The sequence below is a fragment of the Pelmatolapia mariae genome, linkage group LG5 (genome assembly GCF_036321145.2).
Source record: "Pelmatolapia mariae isolate MD_Pm_ZW linkage group LG5, Pm_UMD_F_2, whole genome shotgun sequence".
Classification (NCBI taxonomy): Eukaryota; Metazoa; Chordata; class Actinopteri; order Cichliformes; family Cichlidae; genus Pelmatolapia; species Pelmatolapia mariae.
Window position 1 is genome coordinate 10,016,196 of NC_086231.1, and position 23,686 is coordinate 10,039,881.

General features: G+C 40.3%; 1 protein-coding gene across 1 annotated transcript; it reads right to left on the reverse strand.

The window, feature by feature from the left end:
• Window positions 1-14,731: 14,731 nt before the first annotated feature.
• Window positions 14,732-23,377, reverse strand: dhrs3b (dehydrogenase/reductase (SDR family) member 3b). Its single transcript, XM_063472873.1, has 6 exons — window positions 22,692-23,377; window positions 18,345-18,488; window positions 17,925-18,044; window positions 17,222-17,460; window positions 15,654-15,779; window positions 14,732-15,563 (listed from the first exon to the last, which is right to left on the reverse strand). The coding sequence occupies exons 1-6, from the start codon at window positions 22,884-22,886 to the stop codon at window positions 15,479-15,481; spliced, it is 909 nt and encodes a 302-aa protein (XP_063328943.1). The 5' UTR covers window positions 22,887-23,377; the 3' UTR covers window positions 14,732-15,478.
• Between the last annotated feature and the right edge of the window lie 309 nt (window positions 23,378-23,686).

Below are 23,686 nucleotides of genomic sequence, written 5' to 3' on the forward strand. Positions count from 1 at the left end.
TTAGCCTGAAGTAAACCCAACCCCAATTCCAAAATAAGTTGTCATATTTTATTCACAGTAGTACCAGATAGTTGAACTGAAATTTTTCTTAATAATACAAGTAAAAACATTAACTGGGACATGTTGCTATGGGGCCATATTTACCACTGTGCATCCCCTCTTTTGTAACAGCAGTGTTTAAATGTCTTATAATTTTATAATAAGATTGGAGAAACCTGCAGTCAGCTGAGACGGAAGAAGTCACTTGGATGAGTGACGAAACGTTTCTCCCACTGAAAACGCTGCGTCCAGATGAACACAATCAACTTCTGGAGATTCATTTGACCAGAGAACCGTTTTCCGCTTTGGCTCAGTCCATTTTAAATGAGCTTTGTTCCATGACAGTGGTGTTTCTCCATCATGTTCACATGTAGGCCTGAGAACTGATAGAGTTACCAATGCCGTTATTAAATCTACTAATCGATCTGGTTCTTTATCAGTTCCCTTATTGATTCTTGACCCAGGAAACAAGTACACCTACAGAAATTTTTACATCAATACAACTGCTTATTATCTAAAACCGCAAAGAGACTACTGCCTAATGCAGTCTCTCAGTCAACATTTAAATTGGAGGAAATGAGAGAATAGTTGTCTGGCATTCATTTTCATTCAGGCCTTCTTACTCAAATAAAATTGCATTAAGCATCTGTAGAGATGAGCTGCTTGGTTGGGAAACAGTAGCAGTAGCACATGAGTTGCACATACATATATAAGGCACTCCAGGAAGTGAATATAGATGTTATGTAGAAAGATGTGTCAGTATGTTGCTAGTTTTTCCTTCACACTTGAAAAAAACATGTTACAGACATTAGAACTAGTACCGTTATAAACTTTCTTTGTGAAGCACTGGACCACTTTGTCCTCCCTGTCTTGACTCCTTTTTTATAGCATCACTAGATAGGCATGTCTGACATTGTTAATTTACAATCAGCGCCTGCAAGCACTGATAAAGCCTACACCTACAGCTGTTCAGTAGTACCGCTTAGTTTTCCAGCCTTTTGTTGCTCTTATCCGAACCTTTTTGAGATGTGTTACTGCCATCAAATTCAAAATGAGCTGAACTCTTTCTTAAAATTACATTTTCTCACTTAATTCATTTGGTATGTTTTCTATGTTTCGTTTCAAATAAAATATAACTTTATGAGATTTGCAAATCTTTGCATTTGGTTTTAATTTGATTCTCACCATTGTGGTTATAAATTGTGGTATTTCTATTTTTCCTTACCATCTTTTAGTTCTTAGAACACACTGAGTTTCTTTCTGTTTCTTTGATTGACTGTTTTCTACAATAAAGAAAAAAAGGATCATTCATTTTAAAAATAATAAAATAAATTATACATGAGTTACCCATATCTGAGTCATTCTGTAAATGTACGTGATAATAACTAAATATCTGAGCTCCTCTACAGAGAATAAATTGGAAAGGTGATGATAAAAGCATTGCTGAGCGCACATAACTACTGTAAAAGGCTTTAAAGACAGCATATAAGGATACATTTTCCTGTTCACTGGTGCAAACAATTGTAGAGTGAAATTCATTTTGATATAAAAGCTCAAGTACGCTTTGAGTCCATAAAAAAAACTGTCTCCCAGCCACTTTTAATAGAGTGGTGCTATATTTTACATCTTGGTGACAGCTCAATCACAGGCTCAAGTCTTTTAGTTCTTTGGTTCTGTCTTTAAATACGAATCACTCCTTTTCACAAATGAAATGTTTTTGAAACCCAGCATGATGGATCTTCATATACTCAGTTTTTTTCTCCCTTAGTATCTCTCCTGGTAGCTGGGGAGAATCAAATAAATTTAAAGTGAAAATGCTTTAAAAAAATGCTTAAAAAAATGAATCAAAATGTTTTAAAAGTAGATTAAAATCTACAACGTTAAATCATAAAACAGAACAGCCCTCGAAGAAACACTCAAGATCCTCCTTGTGCTAGTCTGTAAATGTGTAATGATATACTTTCACCACATGGGGGTGCAAAGTCATCATGTTTCTAGGGTAGTGGCAGCCAGTGTGTAATTTGATGCCGGTCGTTCAAATGCATTTGTTTACATAATTTTTCTCCTGTCTGGATTGTAAAATCCATGATAATTTGGATGAGAAATTAATCTTACAGAATTATTTGTAAAGTACTGACTCTAAGCTGCAGACATCCTGTGTTTTATACCTACAAGTTCTCACTTTTGCAAGTGGAAAACAGAAAAATACCCTGCCAACAAATTAGCTTTCCTTGTTAAAATTCCTTACCATAGCATTTAATAGAAATCCAATTTTCAGGGGGACATTTTAATACCTATAAATCCCTCAGGCTCCCTCACTGGTATTATAAATGGTGGACAACTAAGGTGAGGATATTGAGTGTAATGGACTTTATTAGGCAAAATTCATGGGGGGAGGCTTGCCAGTGCCTCTGGAGCCCTGTCTGTCTTTAAGCCTTTATAGTACCAGTGCTAATGTCTGGTTCTCTGCCAGCCTCTCTGGCCTGAGCTCACAGAGGCTCAGGCTGAGTGGAAAAGTCCACTACTTTAAGTGCCTGAGCAGCAGTTAAGAGTTCAGAGTCAGATGCAAAGAACTTCAGTTCTTTGTGACATTGACCCAGACTCGGTGGCTCGTGAGTCATATTTGTGTGTGTGTGTGTGTGTGTGTGGGGGGGGGGGGGGGGGGGGGATTATAGACGAATCGGAGTTCCACAGTTCCACAGAAGTAGAAACAGAAATCTAATTACAAAATATTGTCTAGGAGGAAAGATGCATTCATTTTGTAGTCGTAATGTTGCTGTATTTCTGTTTTACCTTTCTGTGATTGTAATATTTTCAAACCTCAAAAGCTGTGGATACATAACATTACCCACATATTTTCTCTTTAAAAGTTGGTGGAAAGCAGAACATGAATGGAATGAAATGGAAATGTGGAATCGTGGTTACTATGAGGCCAGAAATCTGCTGCATATTAATTTTTATAGCAAGTTGAAGAGGAACTGGTACTACACTACTTCATTTATGTATTATTCAGCAGTCTAATCGTTAGAACTGCCTAATACTTTATTATATGTTCATCATATGTTGGTGCTATGTTTAATGTGGAAAATCTGTAAAAGAATCTAGCCACTGTTAACACTGGCTGCACATTAGAAATGCAGGTGTAAAGAAGAAGAAAGGCTGTAAACTTCAAAGGCCTTTCCTTTTAGTGAAAAGGGTAAAAGGAGTTAACTAGGTGACTCTGTAAGGGAGGGGTTGCTGGTGTTGAAGGGGGAGGAAAGGAGGATGGGAAGCAGGAAGAGGTGGGGGTGCTGGGGAGTGATACTTCTCTGGAAAATGTATTGGTCCAGTTGGAAAAACAGGTTTCGAAAAAATAGAAAAGCAGGAAAATTTAGGGGTGAGGGAACCGGAGCTGTGGCCTGTAGATGAACCCATCGGGGACTTTGCTTGGTGGGGTCATTCCAAGTTCAGGTCTTTCCCTTGCTGACTCTGCGAGAGTGGAGGAGCTGTCCATGGCTGAAGGGGCCTGCTCTTGACGGCCTCCAGCCCCTGCTGTGAGCCCCCCAGGGGCCCTGTAACACAAACCCATTTCCAGCAGGAGTTCTGTGGGTTGTGTGGGGAATGGGGGCATGCCCTGCGTAAACGGAGGTCATTCTGAGGATGGGAGGGTAAGCAGAGCCACCTTCTCCAATAAATATTTTTCTGACATTCAGATGACGCTCTCATCCCTGTGTGTCTTTGTAAGGGCTCGTGTTACTATTCTCACTGGACACAGTAAAAGCTCTGCAATGTGAAAAGCAAACTCTGGAGTAAGGCAGGAAAAGTAATCTCTTGATAAAGTGAAATCAAGCAATGCAAGAGAAACTGAAAGCTGTTTCGTCTTCCATAAATGCACCATAAAAACACTTGTGATTCATTCAGCCTTCTTGACTTCAGAAACGACTGCCCGTGGGCAAACTTCAAATAACACAAAAACCAGGTGGATGTGATAAACTTGGAAAGGGAGTAGATGCATATAAAGGCTTTTGAAAAAGACAAATGACAGACAATCTATCATTTGACACTAACAGACCAAACTGCAAGTCAGGGGTGGCCAACTAATCAGGCAGTTTGCACAGGCAGCACAGCATGGGCCCTTTGAGTGGATAAGTGGTCCCTCCCATAATGTCAAGAGTAAAGCTTGTACCAGGGGTTAGGGAAAGGTTGGCAGGGAGTTAATGAGATGACTGGTGGGGTGATCAGCAAAGAGAAGTTTGCAGACCTATGACACGACACAAGACAGGCATTGATAGAGATGGAATAGTTTCCAGATTTATGAAGTGTTTGTTTATTGTCTATCACATCAGGTGGCCACAAAGACATACAAGTTAAACTGCAGCCTGCAGCAGCAGTTAACCTGTTTGCTCAAGTTTTGTTTTGGAGCCATTCTAAGGACACATTACTCCCTCTTATCTCCACTGTTACTGCCACCTAAAACTACAAACCTGGAATAGTAAATCATAGGTCACCATGTGCATAATACTGAAATACATCCTGAATCATCATATTTCCTGTGCTGCATGACCAAAATAACTGAGGGCTATGTTGAAACTGCCAATGACTCACTGACTGAGGAAAAACACCGTAATGTTATCCAGAGAAGAGCTAGTCAACATGAAGACTTCGGTTCTTTCCTTGGAGATGAAAAACAACCACTGCAATTCACTCCCAGTGACTAATGAAAAATCTTTTACATTGTTGTTAGAAAAATAAAATAAATAAATAACGCTTTTATTAACAGTAGTGCCAGAATCATTTCTCACCTTATACCCAGATGTATTGCATGGCTTTGAAATTTTTCAGATGTGTTGAAAATTTGCACCTCAGATGGCAGTGCTTGTTAATAATGTATCACACCTGCATTGTTCTTAAAAAGAAATAGCTCAGAGTACTTTTTGTCCCAGTTCCACAATATTCGGAATCTTGTCCGAGGCTGCAACTTGTGCCGTGTATATATTGTGATCCACAGCATAACAAGATCATTTCAAAGTCAACAGAAAATCATTTGAATTGTAACTCAGTTTTGTTTGTTTTACAATTTAGTTACATAAAAATACAACAATACTTATATCAAGGTTGGAACCTACCCTAGTATTTAAATCACCTCCTTAAATAACTGTTGAATTACTCTGTTACAAGTTTCAGTGAACTAGTTTACTACTGTACTATGAGTATAAGTAGTCCTGTGTATTGATTCTTGTCAGTATTGCAATTTTATTACTGTATTATTGTCTTTGACCCATCAACACGTTAACAAAAGCAGTTATTTAATACTGCAGGTTGATGAGGAGGAGCAAACAAAATTATTGAATTGGTAGCTGATAAAGTCTACAAAAAGCAACACCAGCCACAGCATCAGCTACACTGTGATAGAGTGAGAACGATTCCAGTGTTGCAGTCTTTGTTGTTTACGCCACAAAGACTTAAACCTTCAGCATTTGGGTAGTACAATGCGAAACACATATCATCTGAGCATTCATTTTGTACGTAAAACTGCAATATGAAAAGGAACTAGTAACTACAGATGTAAATAAAATGGATAAATGAAGTGTAGTCTAAGGTTTAATACATACAGGCATCAGAGTGCAGGTACAATAACCTAACATCAAAATAGGAAAGTACACAAACCTTGAAAAGGTGTGTGTACTCTGTACTGTTTCTCCCTGTGAATTCAAACAGCTAAAGGTGTACTATAGTTTTTTCAGCATTATTAAAGTTCCTTTATATTTGTCCTTCATTAAAAATGAATTTTGTTGTGCTCAAAGCTGCTGATTTGCTGTGTGTCAACAGGATTTCCACAACCTTGATGAGGATATTAGTGTGTAGTAATTAAAGACATATTGTCTCCATTGGTAGGACTGCAGGACCTGTTTCTGCAAGATGCCAGCATGCAGTTTCGATTCTGTGGACAACAGTGTGATAGGAACGCAGAGAGAAGGGAAAGCAGGAGGGGTTGTAAAAGAAAAAAAAAAAACACAGCAGGGAGAGATTGAGGGAAGTTGAGAGAAATGGGAAGTGGAGTGGGATGGGGGAGTAAATGAGGGTGCAGGGGGAGCAGATAGGGGATCAGGGGAGAACAGGAGGGAGAGAGGTAGTGGGAGGAGGGGGTGGCTGTGCGTGAGTAGAGGACCTCCCTGTGAACTGTGCAGTCGCGAGCCGGGTCATTGGGGCGAGGTTGTCAGAGCGTGCCTGAAACAGTACACCCAGGGGTTCAGCCAGAGTTCACACACTCAGTGTGCAAGATCCATGTCCCTCAGTCAGCACTCGCCAGCTATGTACCGGAGTATACACAAAAACACTGAAAAGTTCACATGTATCATTGCACATATGCATGCACCTGAAAAGCATGTATGCACTTGTAAAACATACAATATGTTTAACAAAGTAATGCGTCTTTTAAGGGGGACAGGATGTGAATCAGCACAACCAGGTAAACATTAAGAGTTTCACACACTATCTGCACATGCTCCGTGACATATTCATTCCATATCAGTCGAGCCAAGTTTAGTCTAAGGGGGACAAAAACAAAGTTATCAAAAGGAAATAAAGGTCAATTGGCTCGCCTCTTGGAATGAACAGTTTTAGTAAACTTCCAACATTGTAACTGATAGTGTCCATAGCTAGCAACAACAGTAAGAGTGGCAACAGTAACGCTGACACTTACAGACCTAACATTATAGGAGATTTTCACTCTCCTACAACGTTTTCTTTAATTCCACTCAGCGTGGTTTAAATAGGAGAGGCCATGAAGCCAGAATCCCCTCTGTGTGACTGAGCTCTTTGTGGGAAAGCTGTCTGCTTTACTCCAATTGAAGACTGGTTGGCCCATTGTCAAACCCAGAGCTTGACCTGGTGTTGAACCCAATTGTCAAACTTGCAGTGTAGTGTGGGACCTTGGTGGGGGAGGAGAGGCACCGGAGTGTGATTTAGCTGACTGCAAGTGTTTGTCATCTCTTGGTCTGTGAAAGAGTTCTGCGTAATGATTTCCTTTGCCTCAGCTAATGTAGTTAAAAGCTGTGAAAAATGAAATTTCTCGTCAAAGCCTCTTTTTTTTTATATAACTAATGTGGTGATTTAAAGCTCAAATACACATTCTCACATTTCATCAAAGTCCCTGCAGTAATGCGGTGACCACCCCAATCCTTCTCCCAATTCTCACGCTGGGGATAAGTCAGTCTTGTGTCACATGAGGATTTGACAGACAGGCCCAGCTGTGGCAGTCAGGCGCCAGAGCACCACGCCCTCTGAGTCCAAGGCAGACGAGGCCCAAACCCAGAACAATTCAGTCTTTGTGGATCTACTGGAAACTATCAACTGCATCCAAATGACCGTAAGCTGTAGATACAAGCCAGATGTTGGAATTCCTCGGCTCAGTTCAATCTCAGTCCAGTCTGGCTCATCCAAGCCCAGCAGCAGAGCAGTGGCAGAAAGGGGGTGTGTTGCTCTAAACGTACTGTTATGTGAAACCTGGTCTAATCAAACAGGAGAAGTACATTTCACTCTGTCCAGATGCCATATATGGTAGGCCTGTCGGATTGAGAAATTGTGCAAAATCGCTGTTTTCCTCGAGGCTTTGAGACAATTGAAAACAGGTCACTTTGCAGTTTTCATTATTTTGATGAAATGATTCACGATACACTAAATCCAGTCATGAGGTCAGCTGTGCTGCACATTGTTCTATGTATGAATCCTCTTTAAAGCAAGCTACTCCCAGATGCCCTTTTCTCAATTAGCTATACTTTATGGAATGAGTTAAGAGTGTATTACAGTCTCTCAAACTGATGTGCCACTTGAAGCTGTATGTATTATGAAAAACAAGCACCACAGACATAACAGTCAAAGCTTTGCATAGATCTTGCATAGCACTTTGTTTCCTGCAGGATCTTCAGCCATAATTCAATATTTTGTAAGGCTCCAAATCTGACATGGTTGCAGTTATTTGGTGGAAGCCTCATTTGTCCTTTAGCAGGCTAATTACAGCAGGCTATGCAACCACCCCCCACATTCCTAGTCAACCTTTCACCTCTGAGGTGTTGAGCAGGCAATTACTCTTCTTGGCTTCTGTGTGAGAGGCACAAACACAAACTGGCTATTCCCTTACATCTCCATTGCTCATTTTCTCTTTCGCCAACTCTCCAGAGTACAACATACAAGTGCAGTATAAACACACACACACCTATCTTTATGGTTCAGTAGCAGGTCATGTGTAGGACGATGGTTGTTGTGGTTTTGCTTCACACACCCTCTCTATGCACTCTTTCAGAAGACTTTTGTATGAATATGTTGTGAGCTCTGTTTCAATTGTGTTTTTAGTGCTTTTTCAAAGCAGCTTTGTTTTCTTATGGTTAACTTTAAGAGAAATAATACAGTCACACTAAATGTTTTACTTTTATCCTCTGTTTGATGTTAGCCTGAGATACAGACATAAAAGCTGTACACATGCAAGTAACCTATAAAAATCAGTATAATGAGTGTTCCATGTACCATTGACCTCTGTAGCAACATGAAGGCTCCTCTTTAATAAACTAAGAATGAGGTGAAAATTGGTGTCCTGAGATGTGAGGTTTTAGAGCGAGATGTTTGCTCAATCACTTAGAAAAGTGTTTTTCAGCTCTCCTGTGTTGCTCGATAACCCACATCCTTTACTCAAAACCCTCACTAAGAGCTCTCCAGAGGGATGCTTTCATCCTGACGCACACTATGTGTTTGGTCTGTTTTCATTTAACTAAGTTCAGGTGTAGTTCACAGAGGCCGCCAACTCTGGTCACATGACTTACATGCAGGCTGTGGGCTTGGGAGGCTTTTGTTTGTGTAATACAGCCCTGTGATGATGAATCAAGAGCTTCTGTGCCAAAAGAAATCAAAAAGAGCATCTAAACTATTAGTTATTTTACATAATCCAGGAAATATGCTTCAAAATATAATCTTTTGTTTTGTTCCTGTCAGTTTTATGGATGTCTCTTTACGTAAAAGTCTGGGGCCAGCATATTTCATGTCTTACTTTGTCATGAGCGTGTTTAAACGTTTGCACACCCTTTTGATATCTGCTTCATTCTTCAGATGAGGGCACTGAGAGAATGGTGTCCTCCATATGACCCACATTTGAGTCACCTTGAGCAAGGCAGGCAACAGACATCAAGCCAGAGAGTTTACTCTTGTGCGACACTGTTGCGTAATCCATGAGGAAGCTGCTCTGTAATAAATAAATCTGGCTGAAGTGGTCCATCTGGGAACAACATTTTTCAGCAGAGCTCTCCTGATGTGATGCCTAGTGGGCTTTATAAATATCCTGAGCCCATCCGTGCAATGTGAACTGTGTTTCACCCTCCCACACCCTTCCCCTGTGAGTGTTTGCCTTCTGCTCGCAGTGAAAAGGAGGCTTTACTTTGCTTTGTTTGTCCCTCAACTCTTACCTCCCACTTTCTCCCTGTTAACTGTCAGCGTTCAAAAGCAGAACACTGGAAACCACATGTGAAACACAGTGCTCCTGGTTTCACAGTGTAGGTGAATGACCTAGAGGGATTTCTTTTTCTTAATGTCGCAGGAAGATCTGAACTTAAACTGACACTTGTTTGCTTTCGGAAATCTTTGGTAGGCTTAACAAGAAAATTTCCACACACCATATGCAAGTTTAAAAATTGCAAACTGCCATAGTAAAACCAGAAAAAACGATGGGGCATGTTGGTGGCGCTGCTAACCTGACTAAGGCTGTGCCACTGTCAGCTGGTTTTATACATAATATGAAATTTAAAGTAACAGAAAGAAACCTTAAATAAATATAGCCAAAGAGGAGGTTATTAGATCACCTGGACACAGTTGCCATGGCAACTTGATCTGATCCTGTCAGGCAGAGTTATTATTATCAAACAGATCTGACCATTAATCAAAGGAACAAAAACAAAGATAGTCTCATTGGCTTATCCATCACAAGTGGTTATTGCACATAATGAGATAAAATTGGCAAAAATGTATCATTTTTGCAGCATTTACAGTACCGAGCAATCCAGATTGTACAGATTGTCCATCCATAAGTTGTAATTGTGGTACTTCAGCACCTGTCTAGTAGAGTAGAGAGAGCATAGAGGGTAAAAAGGTTGGGTTTTTAAGTAGCAGGTAATTTCAAATGCGACATTTCTAACAGCTCGTAAACCACAAAGTGTTTCTGTGCAGTTTTTCATATAGAGTATCTGTGTTAGCTAAAGGTACAGCTTCAGAAGAGAATGGAAGACAACTTCAATCAGTGACGGGGAAAGACAGGACAAGAGGAAAACAAGAGAGATTATTTTAAAAGGTACCGACTGCTCACTGACACTTGATACACTGGAGATTTAAAGCTAACTGTGCTGTGTGACGTTTATGGTGATGCACTATGTATATAGCTCATATAACCTCTGCTTATCTTGTTGAACTGTTTTATTTCCCCTTCCTCAAAATCAGCTCCCAATTCAAGCATCAACTTTATTGCAGAAATATTACTTTCTTTTTTGTGAAAGATTTACTGTATAAATGAGTCAAAATGCACAAGACATCTTTTATGGGGCTTGGTCTGAAGATTATTTGTGCAACGTTTTGCAAAGACATGACAGAAAATTGTGACCTTTTAATAAGCTTTTCGCTTTTTCTTAAAAACTTACAGGTGGGACTTGGGTTTTCAATGCACAGACATGAAATTTGATGAAAAGAATATGGTTACTGGGCCTGGTCAGTGTACTAAATTTCAGAAATTTCTGTTTAGGGTTTCACACAGACTTTACTGACAGCAGAAAGATGAAGAAAGCAGGATAAAAAAAAAAGGTAGAAATGGTAGAATGACTACACAACTTTGCTGCTTTGCCCCCAAATACAGGTGATAGCAGAGACAAAGCTTTCTGTGTAGCTCCAAAACATTTTCCTAAAAAAGATCCTCATGCAGATAATCTCTTTCTCTGCAGGCTGTAGAGAAACGGCTGTGTAGATATGGCTGGCAGCCAGTGATGAATACAACTTATTGTGAGTTATGCCCCAACTACCAAGAGTTTGACCTTGTGTTGTAGAACCACACCCTCTAATTCATATGAGCCATATACTTGTAAAAACCACATTCTTTAAATAGCCCGCTGTCGCCAAAGTGATTGAATATTTCAGGGCAGCATTAATCAAGCTGGTAATTTTGTTTATAAAAGTTATTTGCTTCAAAAGTATCTATCATTGTCTGTGTTTTTATTGCTGCCTGTGACTTCCTATATGAATCAAATGGACAGAAACACTCAAGCACTGTTGGAACTTAACAAGTCCCCCTGAGTTTAATGTCATGCACATTATATTTATTTGCTCATGGATTGCCACTAATTTCCTACATTTATCTTCAGCGCTCTGTTTGTCTCTCTGTGTTTTTAAGGACTGACACCCTCTGAGGTTGCTGCTCCCTTTAACCTTTAACACCACAGTGTATAATAACTCTTACAGTCTGACAGGTCAACTGAGGCGTCGCGGCTGGCCCCTTGCTGTGGGTTAGGGCTGAGCCTTTTTATCATACTACCTACCCTGTGATGGATGAACCTCGCAACAAACTGGCGAGAGGACTAACAGCGTTGTTCAGAGAAAGGGATAAGGTGTTGTAACAAATAACGCCTCGCTGAACTCCACTTCCGTTTTGCTGCCCCTGGCTCCAGCCTCATTTGGCTTCACTTTGGGCTGTGCCCACAAAGTACACAGTCTTATGGAGTTTATTACAGGTAATAGTCCACTGTGCTCATGTCTGATAACACTTGTGTTGAGTATGTTACTACAAACTTGGGAGATATTTCTAGCTTTTATGGATAAGTTGGCTTTAAAATGACAGAAATTGTGATTTGTTTGAGGCATGGCACTACACAAACATTTTCTATATTTTAGAGATATCAAATAAATGTGAAGCAAGAATGGATCTGATGTGTTTTGGAAACACATTTATCAAATGCAGCAGAGTCATATTAAGCCTCAAAGTCACAGTGAACCCTCTGCCAGGAAACTCAGAGTCACAGAATCCATAAGTGTATGTGATGTGAATAACGACACAATCCTACACTGGCTGAGGTTTTACATGCGTTCAGCATCACTGCACAACAAGCCAAATGGACTCCAGATCCGGGCGCCTATAATATATTTAATGGATCATTGGAGGCTGGCTCTCCAAGCCCCTGTGTTGGGATTACAAATGCTTGGACTGAGTAAAGGAAAAGATTCTCAGGTTTGTTGCTTACTTTAAAAGTATGGAAGAGGGAAATTTAGGGGCGTTCAAAAGTGAAGTTTCTGTGAGGTTATAACAGGATAGCCTTGCATAAACCTAATTGCGGTCAGCATAAAAGGTGATGATTCAGTTCACTGCACAGTATTCAAATTGAACACACTTGAAGAACAAAGAAAAAAGTGACTACAGTACAATCTCAATTCAAATAAAATGTCCAGAAAAGACACCTGGGAATGTGGTCACAGCTGGGACAGCTACAGTTTCGGGTTTCTTCCCATGTGACCAAACTTCTGCCTCCACCTGCGCTTGGTCAGTCACCCTGGGGCTGAGTGCCTTCAGCAGGGAAAAGGCTTTCCAAGCCCCTATTTGATTTATTCAGTATTTGGCTAACCTTGCTCTGAACCTGCCCCAAGAGATTTCCAACCATTTTAGTCCTCCTTTTTCAGCATACACGCACTGCATGCCTCCTCGACCTAGTTCCATCCCAACATGCTTCTTCTTCTCCCTCTGCTTTCGCAACAGCCCACTAAGAGAATGAGAAACAGGCCCTTGAAGGAGGCTCGGGTTCACTCTCAGCAGTGCCCGTCCCCCTCCCAACCCCACTGTGGGTCACCTACTGATCACAATGTGCGGCCCTATCGTGAGTGCTCAGGAGGGCCTTTATGGTTCGCTGGGATCCAAATGAATGTTTATGAGCCTTGTCTAGCAGCAAAAGGCCAGGCACTATCCCAACTTTTACAGCCTCTCTCATGGGGTCGCCTTTGGTTCTTTGAGCTTGCTTTGACTTGCGCTCTAACAGATATGGGTTTCTTTCTCTGAGTTTGTGTCGGTAACCCTTCATGCTTTCATTGCTAGGGCTTAGCGCTCTGCTTTGAAAGGAGCAATGGTAAAGTTATTTGTGCAAGGATTCTCTGTTTCACAATTTTACTTGTAAGTCCCTTTAGTGTTAGCTGCTTTCATAACCACCACATTTGAATTCATCATGCTGCACATGCTCTGTCCTATGTAAAAAGCATTGGCTTCATGATTAACCTCACAGCAAGGAAGGAAATAGCACAGCCTATGAAAGAGCTTGCGCTCTGTTGGATTTTCACTGAACATTGCTCTTTGCTCTGATCTAAGAAGATTAGTTATGGTCCACAAGTAACAAACAAAAGGAATAAAAGCAGCAGGGCCTTATCCAGAGATAAGACTATATGTAGGTGTGCGTGTTTTATGATAACACTGGCCAAACTGTTTACTTAATGTATAAAAGGAAAAACACCTTTTTGTCAGTTAAAACTAATTGTCTTTTTTTGTGTTTGTGTTGCAGTGGGGAGTGAGGTATAAAATCTGTCCTTCATCTTGATGAGTAGTTTTCATGTTTAGATGAGTCTGAGTCAAATGTGAACAGTTCAGACATCTTAAAGCAGTTTATCCTTTTAAAGAAAGCTCAACACCTGAGGTTAAAGATGCAGTAGTGTATGGTATTTTCAATTTTATTACATCCCTTTCAGTGAATCAGCCTAGGTGAGGTCAGATCTTTGCCTCATTTCATTAAAAAATAACAAGGTCTGATATACTGTGCCATCTGAGATGTGAAAGAGATTAGAAACTCTTTTTTTCATGTAAAGTATTTAACCTGATTTTTGTTTCTCTTTAGGTTTGATTCTCTCTATTGGTCTCATAAATGATCTTTACCCACTACAGAAATAATCTCTAAGTAGCTAATAGCCAGTTTATTACATCAAATAACCTGATTAATGCACTTATTGTGAACTGGGATATCTTTTGAAGTACGTCTGTGTCCTCTGAATAAATACGGTTTTATTCAACATGAAAAATCTGAAATGCTAAAAAGAGCTGAAAGAAATGTATCAGTACAGAAATGGGATGTATAATCTAAGGCCTCTCCTCACCTTTGAAACTGCTGCAGGCTTTTATTCACATTATATTAGCAATGATGGAATAACAGGTAATTCTTCCCTATTTGGCAGAAATGTTAAATTGGGAGCTGCGGTTTTACGGTGGATGCTGTTCATTTTCAGTTCCAAAGCGAGTAAGGTTTAGCAATTCATCCACCAGTGTAAGCGCCTTCCAGTTTTATGAAATGCGTTTTTACTACTTAAATAATATCCTCAATCAAAAGGTAATTGTAAGACACTGGCAATGACGAATCTCATCCATTATAATTTTCCACAGCTCCAATTCTTTCTTTTGTGCTAAAGCACCGGGACATTTTGAGGTTTAATGCAGTAAAACAAAAGAGCCCCCATACTGTCACATCATTTTTGTCCTGGAATATAAGCCTCTCAGGTTTTAGTAATTCAAATCACATTTATATAATCTAACACAAATGTGCAGCAACTGCAGACATCTTAAGATTGCTTGATTATAAGCCAAGCTAATGAAATCAAACCTGATGTTATCTTAGCAACAGAAAAACCCCCACTTTATTTTAATTTTGTTTTAATAATTAAAGTCTTGATGAATGAATGTCTGCAATATGTACAATAAAGTTTTTTCTGGCTGTTCACATTCATTGAATGCAATTAAAACCATTGTGCAGGCATTAGAAGGGTCTGACTGACTTGTTTTGAGTTCATTGTGTTTATTGAGATTTACACTATCCCCCTGTACCATTTTCTGACAGCAGAGAACAAACAAGAATATGCCCCACATGGCCCCCATGAGTGCATTTTATGTTTTGACAACATCGTCTGTCACAGTCACTGATCTCATGCTTGGAATAAATCAAAGCTGTTATCGCACTGCCATGGGAGTCAAAACCCTGATAGAAAACAATGTCTACCTCCCAAGTGTTCACTTTTTCTATTTTCATCATGTATAAATGGAGAAAGTGCAATTCTAAAACTCGATTTTATTACCTTGTTTTGATTCAAAGACATATTAAAAAGAAGAATTTTTTTTTTTTTTAAACAGTAAAAACAGGCGACAAAATATGTGTCAATAAACTCCCAGAATAACTACTGGTATAGAACTATGCATGGCTTCAGATCAAAGTGAGTCCTCCATACTATATACATATACATAGGACCAGGGTGTATCGCGCAGTTTATCAATTACTTGTAACTGTAGAAGCGACACCCTTGCATGTGTTTGTCTTCACTCTATCATGGGACCTGCTCCACTTTCACATGTGTAAAGGTCCATATTCCCTTCATCACACCCGAGAACTGTTGAGGTTGCTCTCATATTGCGCACAGTCCAGGTTCATGTCCTCCCTTTGAATGTGTTCATGCAGGTGTAAGTCCCAGAAAACTTGTGGATTTCTTCAAGTGCAACTTGTGGCATGAAGCTAAAGACAGATGAAAAACACCAGTGTCAGCATGTTAATCGTGAAGTAGAAAATACAGCAATAAAAACAAGATAGCACATGAAATCTCACCTTTTGAGAATGACAAGAGCGTGCATGGTCCATGGCAGGTAGAGGAAAGCCTTGTCAGTTCTGACTGCATCAACAGTCCTCTGGGCAACTACTTCAGGTTTGAGGGGTGGAAAGAGCTGGGGAAACCTGAAAAAAAAAAAAAAAAGACAGTTTGAGATAAAGTGATGTTGTTTCTGGGACACTCTGGGAAAATTTTGATTATATTTTCTATCTGCTTCAAGTTTTATCTGTGCAACTGCTGTTCATAACAAATGCCAGAGCGCAGCTGAATTTGAAATTATGCTGCCATACTTTATCTCGCCAAACTGTACATTTTGGATTTTTGACATACCCAATAACTATTACAAAACAGTGTGAAAGGTCTGATGTAATCATGCACCCAGGATGTACATTCAATGTCAAATATGCGAAGCAACGCAGCACCATTTAAAAAAAAAAAAAAAGGTTAAAGCAGCTATGTTTTTATGTCATCTCTAAAATCCTAAAGATAATTACTAGTTGTCTGTTAAATATTGACTAAATCAGCTAATGACTCAAAGTATACAAATTCCTTTTAAAATGTTAAACTATCATTTCTGGTACCGTCAGTCACAAGAATCATGAATCAGGTGGATTAGGAGAGTATCTTAACACTCGCTTTAGATTTATCCAGTAGTGTGAATTTTTTACCATGATCTATGACGGCGTAGATCATTACAGGGGAAAAGGTTGATAGCCTATATGATAGATTTTATAGCAACCACAAGCATCTGTACAAAACTCCATGCCCATTGATCAAATACAGGGCAAGTGAAAACTGACCAGCTGGTAGGCTCTAGACAAAAAGTCAGAAGATTACCAAACTCATTCGATTTTTCCCTTTCTGGACTTTGAATAATAGTTTTCAAAGTTATCCATCCAACAGCTGTCAAGATATTTCCTTCTGAGCCACAAATGTCAACCTCACACCAGTGATACAGGGAGAGGCAGGGAATCTCTAAAGTCAGTAGGATTAACCCTGTAGGGGAATAATAATGTTCAGAGTTTGCAGTGCCTCCAAAGGTTATTGAGATATTTCAGTCTGAATTTAAGTGGTGGATTTACTTGATGTATTTCCACTTAAAATTCCCATAAGATTTTGTTCAAGGGACTAGGATACTTCAGATCTACTGTTGTCCAAAGACACAAATGGACAAAAGACAAATTAGTGGGCTAATGTATGGAAAAGTGATGCTCGTTTTCTCCAGTGGTATTCATAATAAGTCTGGCAATGTTGCACCTTCCTGCAATGTTGTCAGGAGATTTGGATAGCTTTTTGTGTACTTTAAAATGTAACTGATTTAAGAAATAAAATATTTTTTGTAACTCACTGCTTTGTTTTTACCAATTACATTAAAGGGGTAGCTTGTTTAGCCACTATTAAACCAGCTCCCTATGGCTTGCTCATCCAACAAAGCATTAGGGCATTAATTTTTCCCAATTGTAATACATAATTTTTGTGATAGATAACCCTAGATAACCCATATTTCTGAACCACGATATGAGGTAAGAATGGTCCACCCTCGCTTCCTTTTGTTGTGTCTTCTCACCTGACTCTCATGCCCTGGAACATCTCTGTATTCGTGTGAAAGGGAAGCACTGTGGTACAGCTGACACCAGGACAGTCCAGCAGGCCCAGTGTCAGGCTCTCCATGAAGGCCAGCGATGAGGCCTTGGAGGTGCAGTAGTCTATGGCCCCAGGGATCGGAGACTGGGACAGGATCGAATTAATGCATACGACATGGCCGTGCTGCAGCTCCAGCATTCGAGGCAGGAAGGCTTTTGTTGTCTAAGACAAAAAGAAGAAAAAGAGACTGTGAAAGGTAGAATGTAGAAAAAAAAGCGGTGAGGGGTGTGGAAATAGAAGGTGAAATATATTCAGAGTAGAAAGAAGAACAGACAAGAGAAGCAAGCCCACACTGTAACGACAGATTAAATTTCCATTTCCATTTAGTTGATAATTGCATTTCTGTCTGCATATGACATAGTCTTTTGATCTCCATTCAAAATAAAAATGCCATGAGTTTCACAACCCTTCTGATGTTTCAGGGGCTGAGAGGCAATTTGGAAATACCCCACTTAACCTGCCATAATAAGAGTCATGATTGACAAGGCTGTGGCTGCCTACTGCATATGGTGCCATGCTATAATCAAAATATAAAAATGATAAGGATAATCAGCTCAGAGGAATTTCCCCATATTTCCCTGTATTTGCAGGAAAACTGGCTCTGCTATAATGTAATCAAATCTTACCCAGAACTGCCCCATGGTGTTGATGTGTTGGGATTTCAGAAGAGCATCATCATCGCTGTCCATCAGACTCTTGCCATGGACTACTGCTGCGTTGTTCACCAATATCGTAACATCTCCCACCTGAGATTAAAAAGTGCAAGAATAGGAAAAGAAAACCCTGTCAAAAATGTCAAGCATTTGCTGTCTGCTTTCCTGAAATGATATAGTTGTACTCCACAAGAGCTGTCAACATTCCAAGCTCATATTTAGAGATTTGAGATGAAGTGTAATCTATACACACCAGATGGGAGACAGAGCAGCTCAAAGCAAATATACATACAGACTAGACAGAGAGGCATCTCAGGGAAATATTTTACGATCTGTTGTGTGCAAATTATATTTCTCCAGATTTATCTTTTCAGAAACACTAAGCTGCCATACCTTTTCTCTAACCACTTTGGCTTGTTTGTAAACTTCCTCCCGATTGGCCACGTCACACAGGAAGTAATGGCACTCAATTCCAGAGAGGGTGATTTCTTCAGCTGTCTCTTTGAGGCACTTTTCTGTTCTGCCCCACAGGATCACCTGGTAAATAACAAGATGTTAATTTTCTAAACAAACACAGGCATAATCAGTAGAAAATTCAGCATCGAGTGCAATAAATAGGCTTTTTTTTTTTTTAATATAGTAATCACTCAATCAATTTGGTTTTTTTGGCAGTATAGTGAAAATGAGTTTTTTGAATAGCAATGTTCTTTTTGTTCAGAGAATAGAGAGGGCAATTTCACTCCAACAAATAGTTTTCAAGCAAGATTAAAGGCTTGGGGGTTGGTGGGTGAATGAACTGTCTCTTCATCCACCCGGAGACTAAATGAAGGCTGGTCATTTGAGCAGGGAACATGAGGTTGGGTAGAGGTGGGGGACTAGTGATTGGGCAATTAGATCTGTCAGTCTTTGGGGTCAGGGAAAGGTAATGAAATCAGGGGGTGAGCCCTCCTCATCTCTCAAACACAAATTCTCAAAGAGATTACATGGCCTGTTGGGCAGATGAGCCCTGTCATTTCTGGTCAGGGAGTCTGAAAACAGTGCGTGTGTGAAGTGCTGAAGACGCCAGTGTGGGATTTGGCTAGTCGCCCATGACCAAGGTTAATATTTGAGTAAAAAGTCCTCTGGAAAGTGATCTTGTGTATCTCAGAGTCAGAGACTGCGCGTGAGCGCAAGACAGCATGTCTGTTTGCTAGCTCATGGTTCAGCCTGTCATTCTCATTGTTTTACACCGATGAATATGCGTAAACATCCATTTAGTTAGTAGGATGGATTAGTCTAAGAGATCTAATTAATAAACATGACAAAAGATATTTTAAGACTTAGTTTAAAAAAAAAAAGTGCAAAAGTATACAAGCATGTTGCACAGTGCAACTCCTGCACAAATTAAACCTGTCATCTTGCAGCAACAGCGTAATTTCACACTGTGCCAATTTAAAATTCACTCAACACTGGTTGAGAGCCAAACATAACACACTAACAAATACAGTAAAATAACTTTCATATTCACAATCTGGAAATAAAAAAAAATCCCAAATTGCTATGTTGCTCTGTTCTCCCAAGTATTCATGTGTCAATAACTGTCCAAGGCTAACAGCAGGTAAAGCAGACCAAACACACTAAAATTTTTAGAAACATAAAAGACTGCAGTCTAGAATGTGCTCTTTATGTGTTTCATTTCTTTATCAGATCTGGAGCACTCTGGGTTTGCCTCCCTCTGTGAGTGGCCCTGGTTTGAATTGCTTTTGATTAGGTTTTCTGTTTGCTTCATTTGCAAGCCCATTTGAGTAATCAGTGAAGGCAGACAGGTCTTGATAAATAACTGAAAGCTTTTAATAGGAGTCAGGCAAACAAAGCTGACAGTTCTCATTAAAAGTCAGCACTTACATTGTGCTCTCCTGTTAAAATGTTATTTAATTCATTAAGTTTATCACCCGTCACAACATGCAGGATCCTCAGAGCAAACAAGCACTGGCCAAATTGCTATCTGGACAGAAACGTTAAGAAAACAGTTTTTAATTGACCTTGCACAAGCCCTCTTTGCCATTGTTGATAAACTGGTGATTGTTCTTACTTGGCATGCCTAACAAGACCTAATGTCAACACATGCTGTAAGTAAAAGCCCTTTAATGAAACAAATCTATGTTGCAAAGCTTAAAACAAGACTTTGAAAGGTAGACAGCAGATGTCACTCTATACAGCCTAAGATGTCCCCAACTAGCTCCAGCTATATTACAGTGATACTCTATCACTCGGGCCTGAATATATGGGTGGGTATGAGCCCTCCTTTTCACACCCATTGTATGGGCAAGCAGAGAGGCAGCACATAGAGGGGGCAGCAGGAGTTCAGGAGGCAGTCGCCTGCTGCTGTCTAATTACTGCGGAGACAGCAAGGTCAGTTGCAGGGCAATACCCAGCTGGGAGTGGTGTGCTTCCCGCCTCCAGCGCAACACAAGCACGCCCACACAAACCTGTTGTCAGTGACTTGCTTCGGTTCATCTTCTTTGCAGAGATCTCCGAGTAATGTTAACAACCACATATAAAAGGAAAGAAAAAAATGTAAACATTTTCCTCCCGAGCTGGTGGTTCTTTTAGGGACGCTGCAAAATAATTAAACGAGCTCTGAAGAAATATACCATTTTAATTTTCTGAGTATTTACTGGGATTGTTATGAAAGACCCCTCACTGTGTTATTGGTTGCCTTTTTCTATTTTTTTGTGTCAAAGCCTCACGCTGGCGCTGCTCTCCCCTAATAGTACAGAATAAGACATGGCTCCCCTCCTGGGTCTCCAGCTTTTCATCTTGACTAATTTCCTCCATTGACATTGAAGTTAGTCTTCCTTACAATGTGAAAAAACTAAAACCTAAGCAGAGGCGAAGGTAATTCTGGCTACTACTGACAAAGAGGCTCAAACAAGAGTTAGCGTAAGTTCGCAGAGGTCAGCCCTATTCACAATTATCCTTTTAGCATCTCTTTAGGCAGGGAGTAATTGTCATACACATTACCACAGGTGTTGTTTTCAAAGCCTTCACACCTTGATAATGCCCAACAAAAGGGTGCTGAAAAGCATGGTGACATCCATTGTTACGCAGCTGCAAAGTGAAGCTTTTAAAACCCACTGGTTTCTTCTAGCTCGTTCCCCAAGGAGATGGCATTGAAAGACAGAAGGAGGCAGTTAGTGTTTCATTGAGCTTTTAGCAATGTTTTCAAGCTGCTAAAATTGCACCTTAAGAGATCATCTGAGATGTGGCGCCTGTGTCACTCGTATGTATAATTGCAACCCAAAGCTATCAGCTGGGCTGCTCAACGTGGGTAGAAATTACCACAATTTTCTTCCACGTGTAATGATGACTCCCATCTCAGGTGATCAAAAATAGAGCTACTCTGTATTGATACATTGCTGCTACAGGGCCACCAGCGACTCATCTGGCACTCAGCTGTGTAATGTTCACTCAGTGGATTGGTAGACAAACCACAGCTGGAACTTTTGAACTGAGGTTACCCTGACCTGCAATGAAGACAAGCTGTGTGTGCGTGTGTGTGTGTGTGTGTGTGTGTGTAGTCACCAGAGCATTTTAGGAACAAGAGGAAGCTCCTTGTTAAGGGGATGAGGGATAGTGAGGGAGGTGGGACATGGAAGGTTAATTGTTGTGATGGATGAGGTGATTTCCAATGAAAATTTGAATTTATAATTTATTTTATCTTGGTGATTTATTTAGGAGTAAACCAAGCAACTTTAAGCGTTATGATATAGACTATTCCAACTCATGTCATCAATATAAACTTGTTGTTTTCAGGTAACCTACATATTTTGCTATACATTAATATTCATTTCCAGCTGTATAAAACAATGACGAATCTTTTTTTTCTGTTTACATTGCATTATGTGTCTTGAGTATGGAAGATTTGACCCACATATATTACATCATAAGTATGCATTTTAGTTACTGTAACTGGTTAAAAGAAACAAAAAAAAGATAACAGAATGTGTTCCTTGTTATTGTTTTGCAAACACACCCCACAAAACAATATCTCGTGAACTCATGCTATCCTTGAAAACAACAACTTATCTGTTATTTATTAAGAACATTATGAAGTCTTTTGTTGTGGCATGCTAGTAGACATTACAGTCTTATGGAGACTGCTCAAAAATGGCAAGAAGCTACAATAGAGAAATATCAGAGCTGCATTGATTTGAAGCAGTTTCAGTTAAATTGTATGCACTCTAAAATAAACAAACAGCCACATACGTAAAGTCACGGTTAGTGTATAGTTTTTACAGCTAAATCTTTGGATGATGCACTTTCTGTGTAAGGCAAAATGCAAAAATCACCCTGGACCCAAGCAGAATGAATGTCAGCTCAGTACCACACTCAATCATATCAAGCAGCCATAAATGCTGTCCAGACCTGCCCTCTGGTTGACCCAAGCTGTTGTGCAATACCTGAACAAAAATTGAGGGCATTGTCACCGGTCTCACTGGACCAACTAGGTTACTTGGAGGTCGTGATCCCTGCTTTTATAGAACATTGAAACAGCAATACACGTGGGGCAGGGGAGACCAGACTGACCAGGCTACCTGGTGAGGGATGAGGGGGGTGGTTTTGATAAAAGCTGAAAATATAACTTAATATATGATCAAAACAAATTGCTCAGAAAGTAATTTAATCTAGTTGTTAATAATGTGCTGATCTGAAAGGAGTGGAAGGAGGAAAGGTATGTGCAACAAGTTATCGACTTACCTTTCTGGCCCCATGCTTGGCAAACTCTTTGGCCAGGTGTCGACCGATGCCTCGTCCTCCACCAGTGATCAATACCACCTCCTTGGTGAGGTCTTTCCGTCTGCTTGGCAACAGCAACATCAAACTTGCTCTTACTATACAGTAGAGGATTTGAACCGGGAAAAGAAGCATACGACACACGCTCTTCAGCTCCATTTCGGAACGTGCTCACGGATAGTCTGTAAGTATGTTTACGCTGCAAGTTTATGTGCACCGCAGATATCCGCCAACAGTGAACTGAGTGCACAGACAGCGACTTCTGAGCTCCTGCAACTTTACCCGCATGCAAACAATATCATCTGCACCGTTGCATAACTAATCCACAGGCGAGAGATATTTTTGAAAAACAGAACAGTGTGACTTGAAGAGCTCTGACAGTCTACATGCATCACGCTCTCGAAATCAGTGAGTGATCAGTCATTGCGCCTGTCAACTACCGTCGAGGAGTACAAACGTGAAACACAAGTCCAGGCGACGCTCCGTAGTGCGCGCTACCTCTGTGCTTTGGTGTTGTGTTCCTGTTCTGTCCTGTCCTGCCTTATATATTACCGCCTCTGCCCTGGCTCGGAACTTCCACTAGTGAAAGGACCTGGATGAACCTAAATGGGAGGTTTGTAAGGGCATTAATCCTGATTGACATGTTAAGTAGGGATGGATTTTGCTCCAGTGCCCGTCTGCCCTGAGTGGCTGCGCACTTGCCTCTTCCACACCCCTTCATGTGGCTACAACAGCGTTTCTCAACATGTGGTCTAGGTCCTCACAGTGGTCGCCGAGCAGCGAGGGTCCCAGCTGGGACCCCAAACTCTCACTTCACAGTTTCACTGATCCGAACTTCACCTCGTTACATAACGCTGGCCACAGAAGAACAATGATGTTGCAATCACAGGTCTCACTGACTGTTGCGAGTCAGTACAAAATATTCTTATATAATAGCGCCAGATGAATGACTGCCATCG

What these genes read in the sequence shown, in the direction of transcription:
- dhrs3b (XM_063472873.1), bottom strand. Translation starts at nt 22,886, where the DNA reads ATGGAGCTGAAGAGCGTGTGTCGTATGCTTCTTTTCCCGGTTCAAATC. An exon ending in ACACCATGGGGCAGTTCTGG is followed by an intron (nt 17,461 to 17,924) that starts GTAAGATTTGAT and finishes TTTTTGTCTTAG; the next exon opens with ACAACAAAAGCCTTCCTGCC. An exon ending in TTCCAGGGCATGAGAGTCAG is followed by an intron (nt 15,780 to 17,221) that starts GTGAGAAGACAC and finishes TTTTTTTTTCAG; the next exon opens with GTTTCCCCAGCTCTTTCCAC.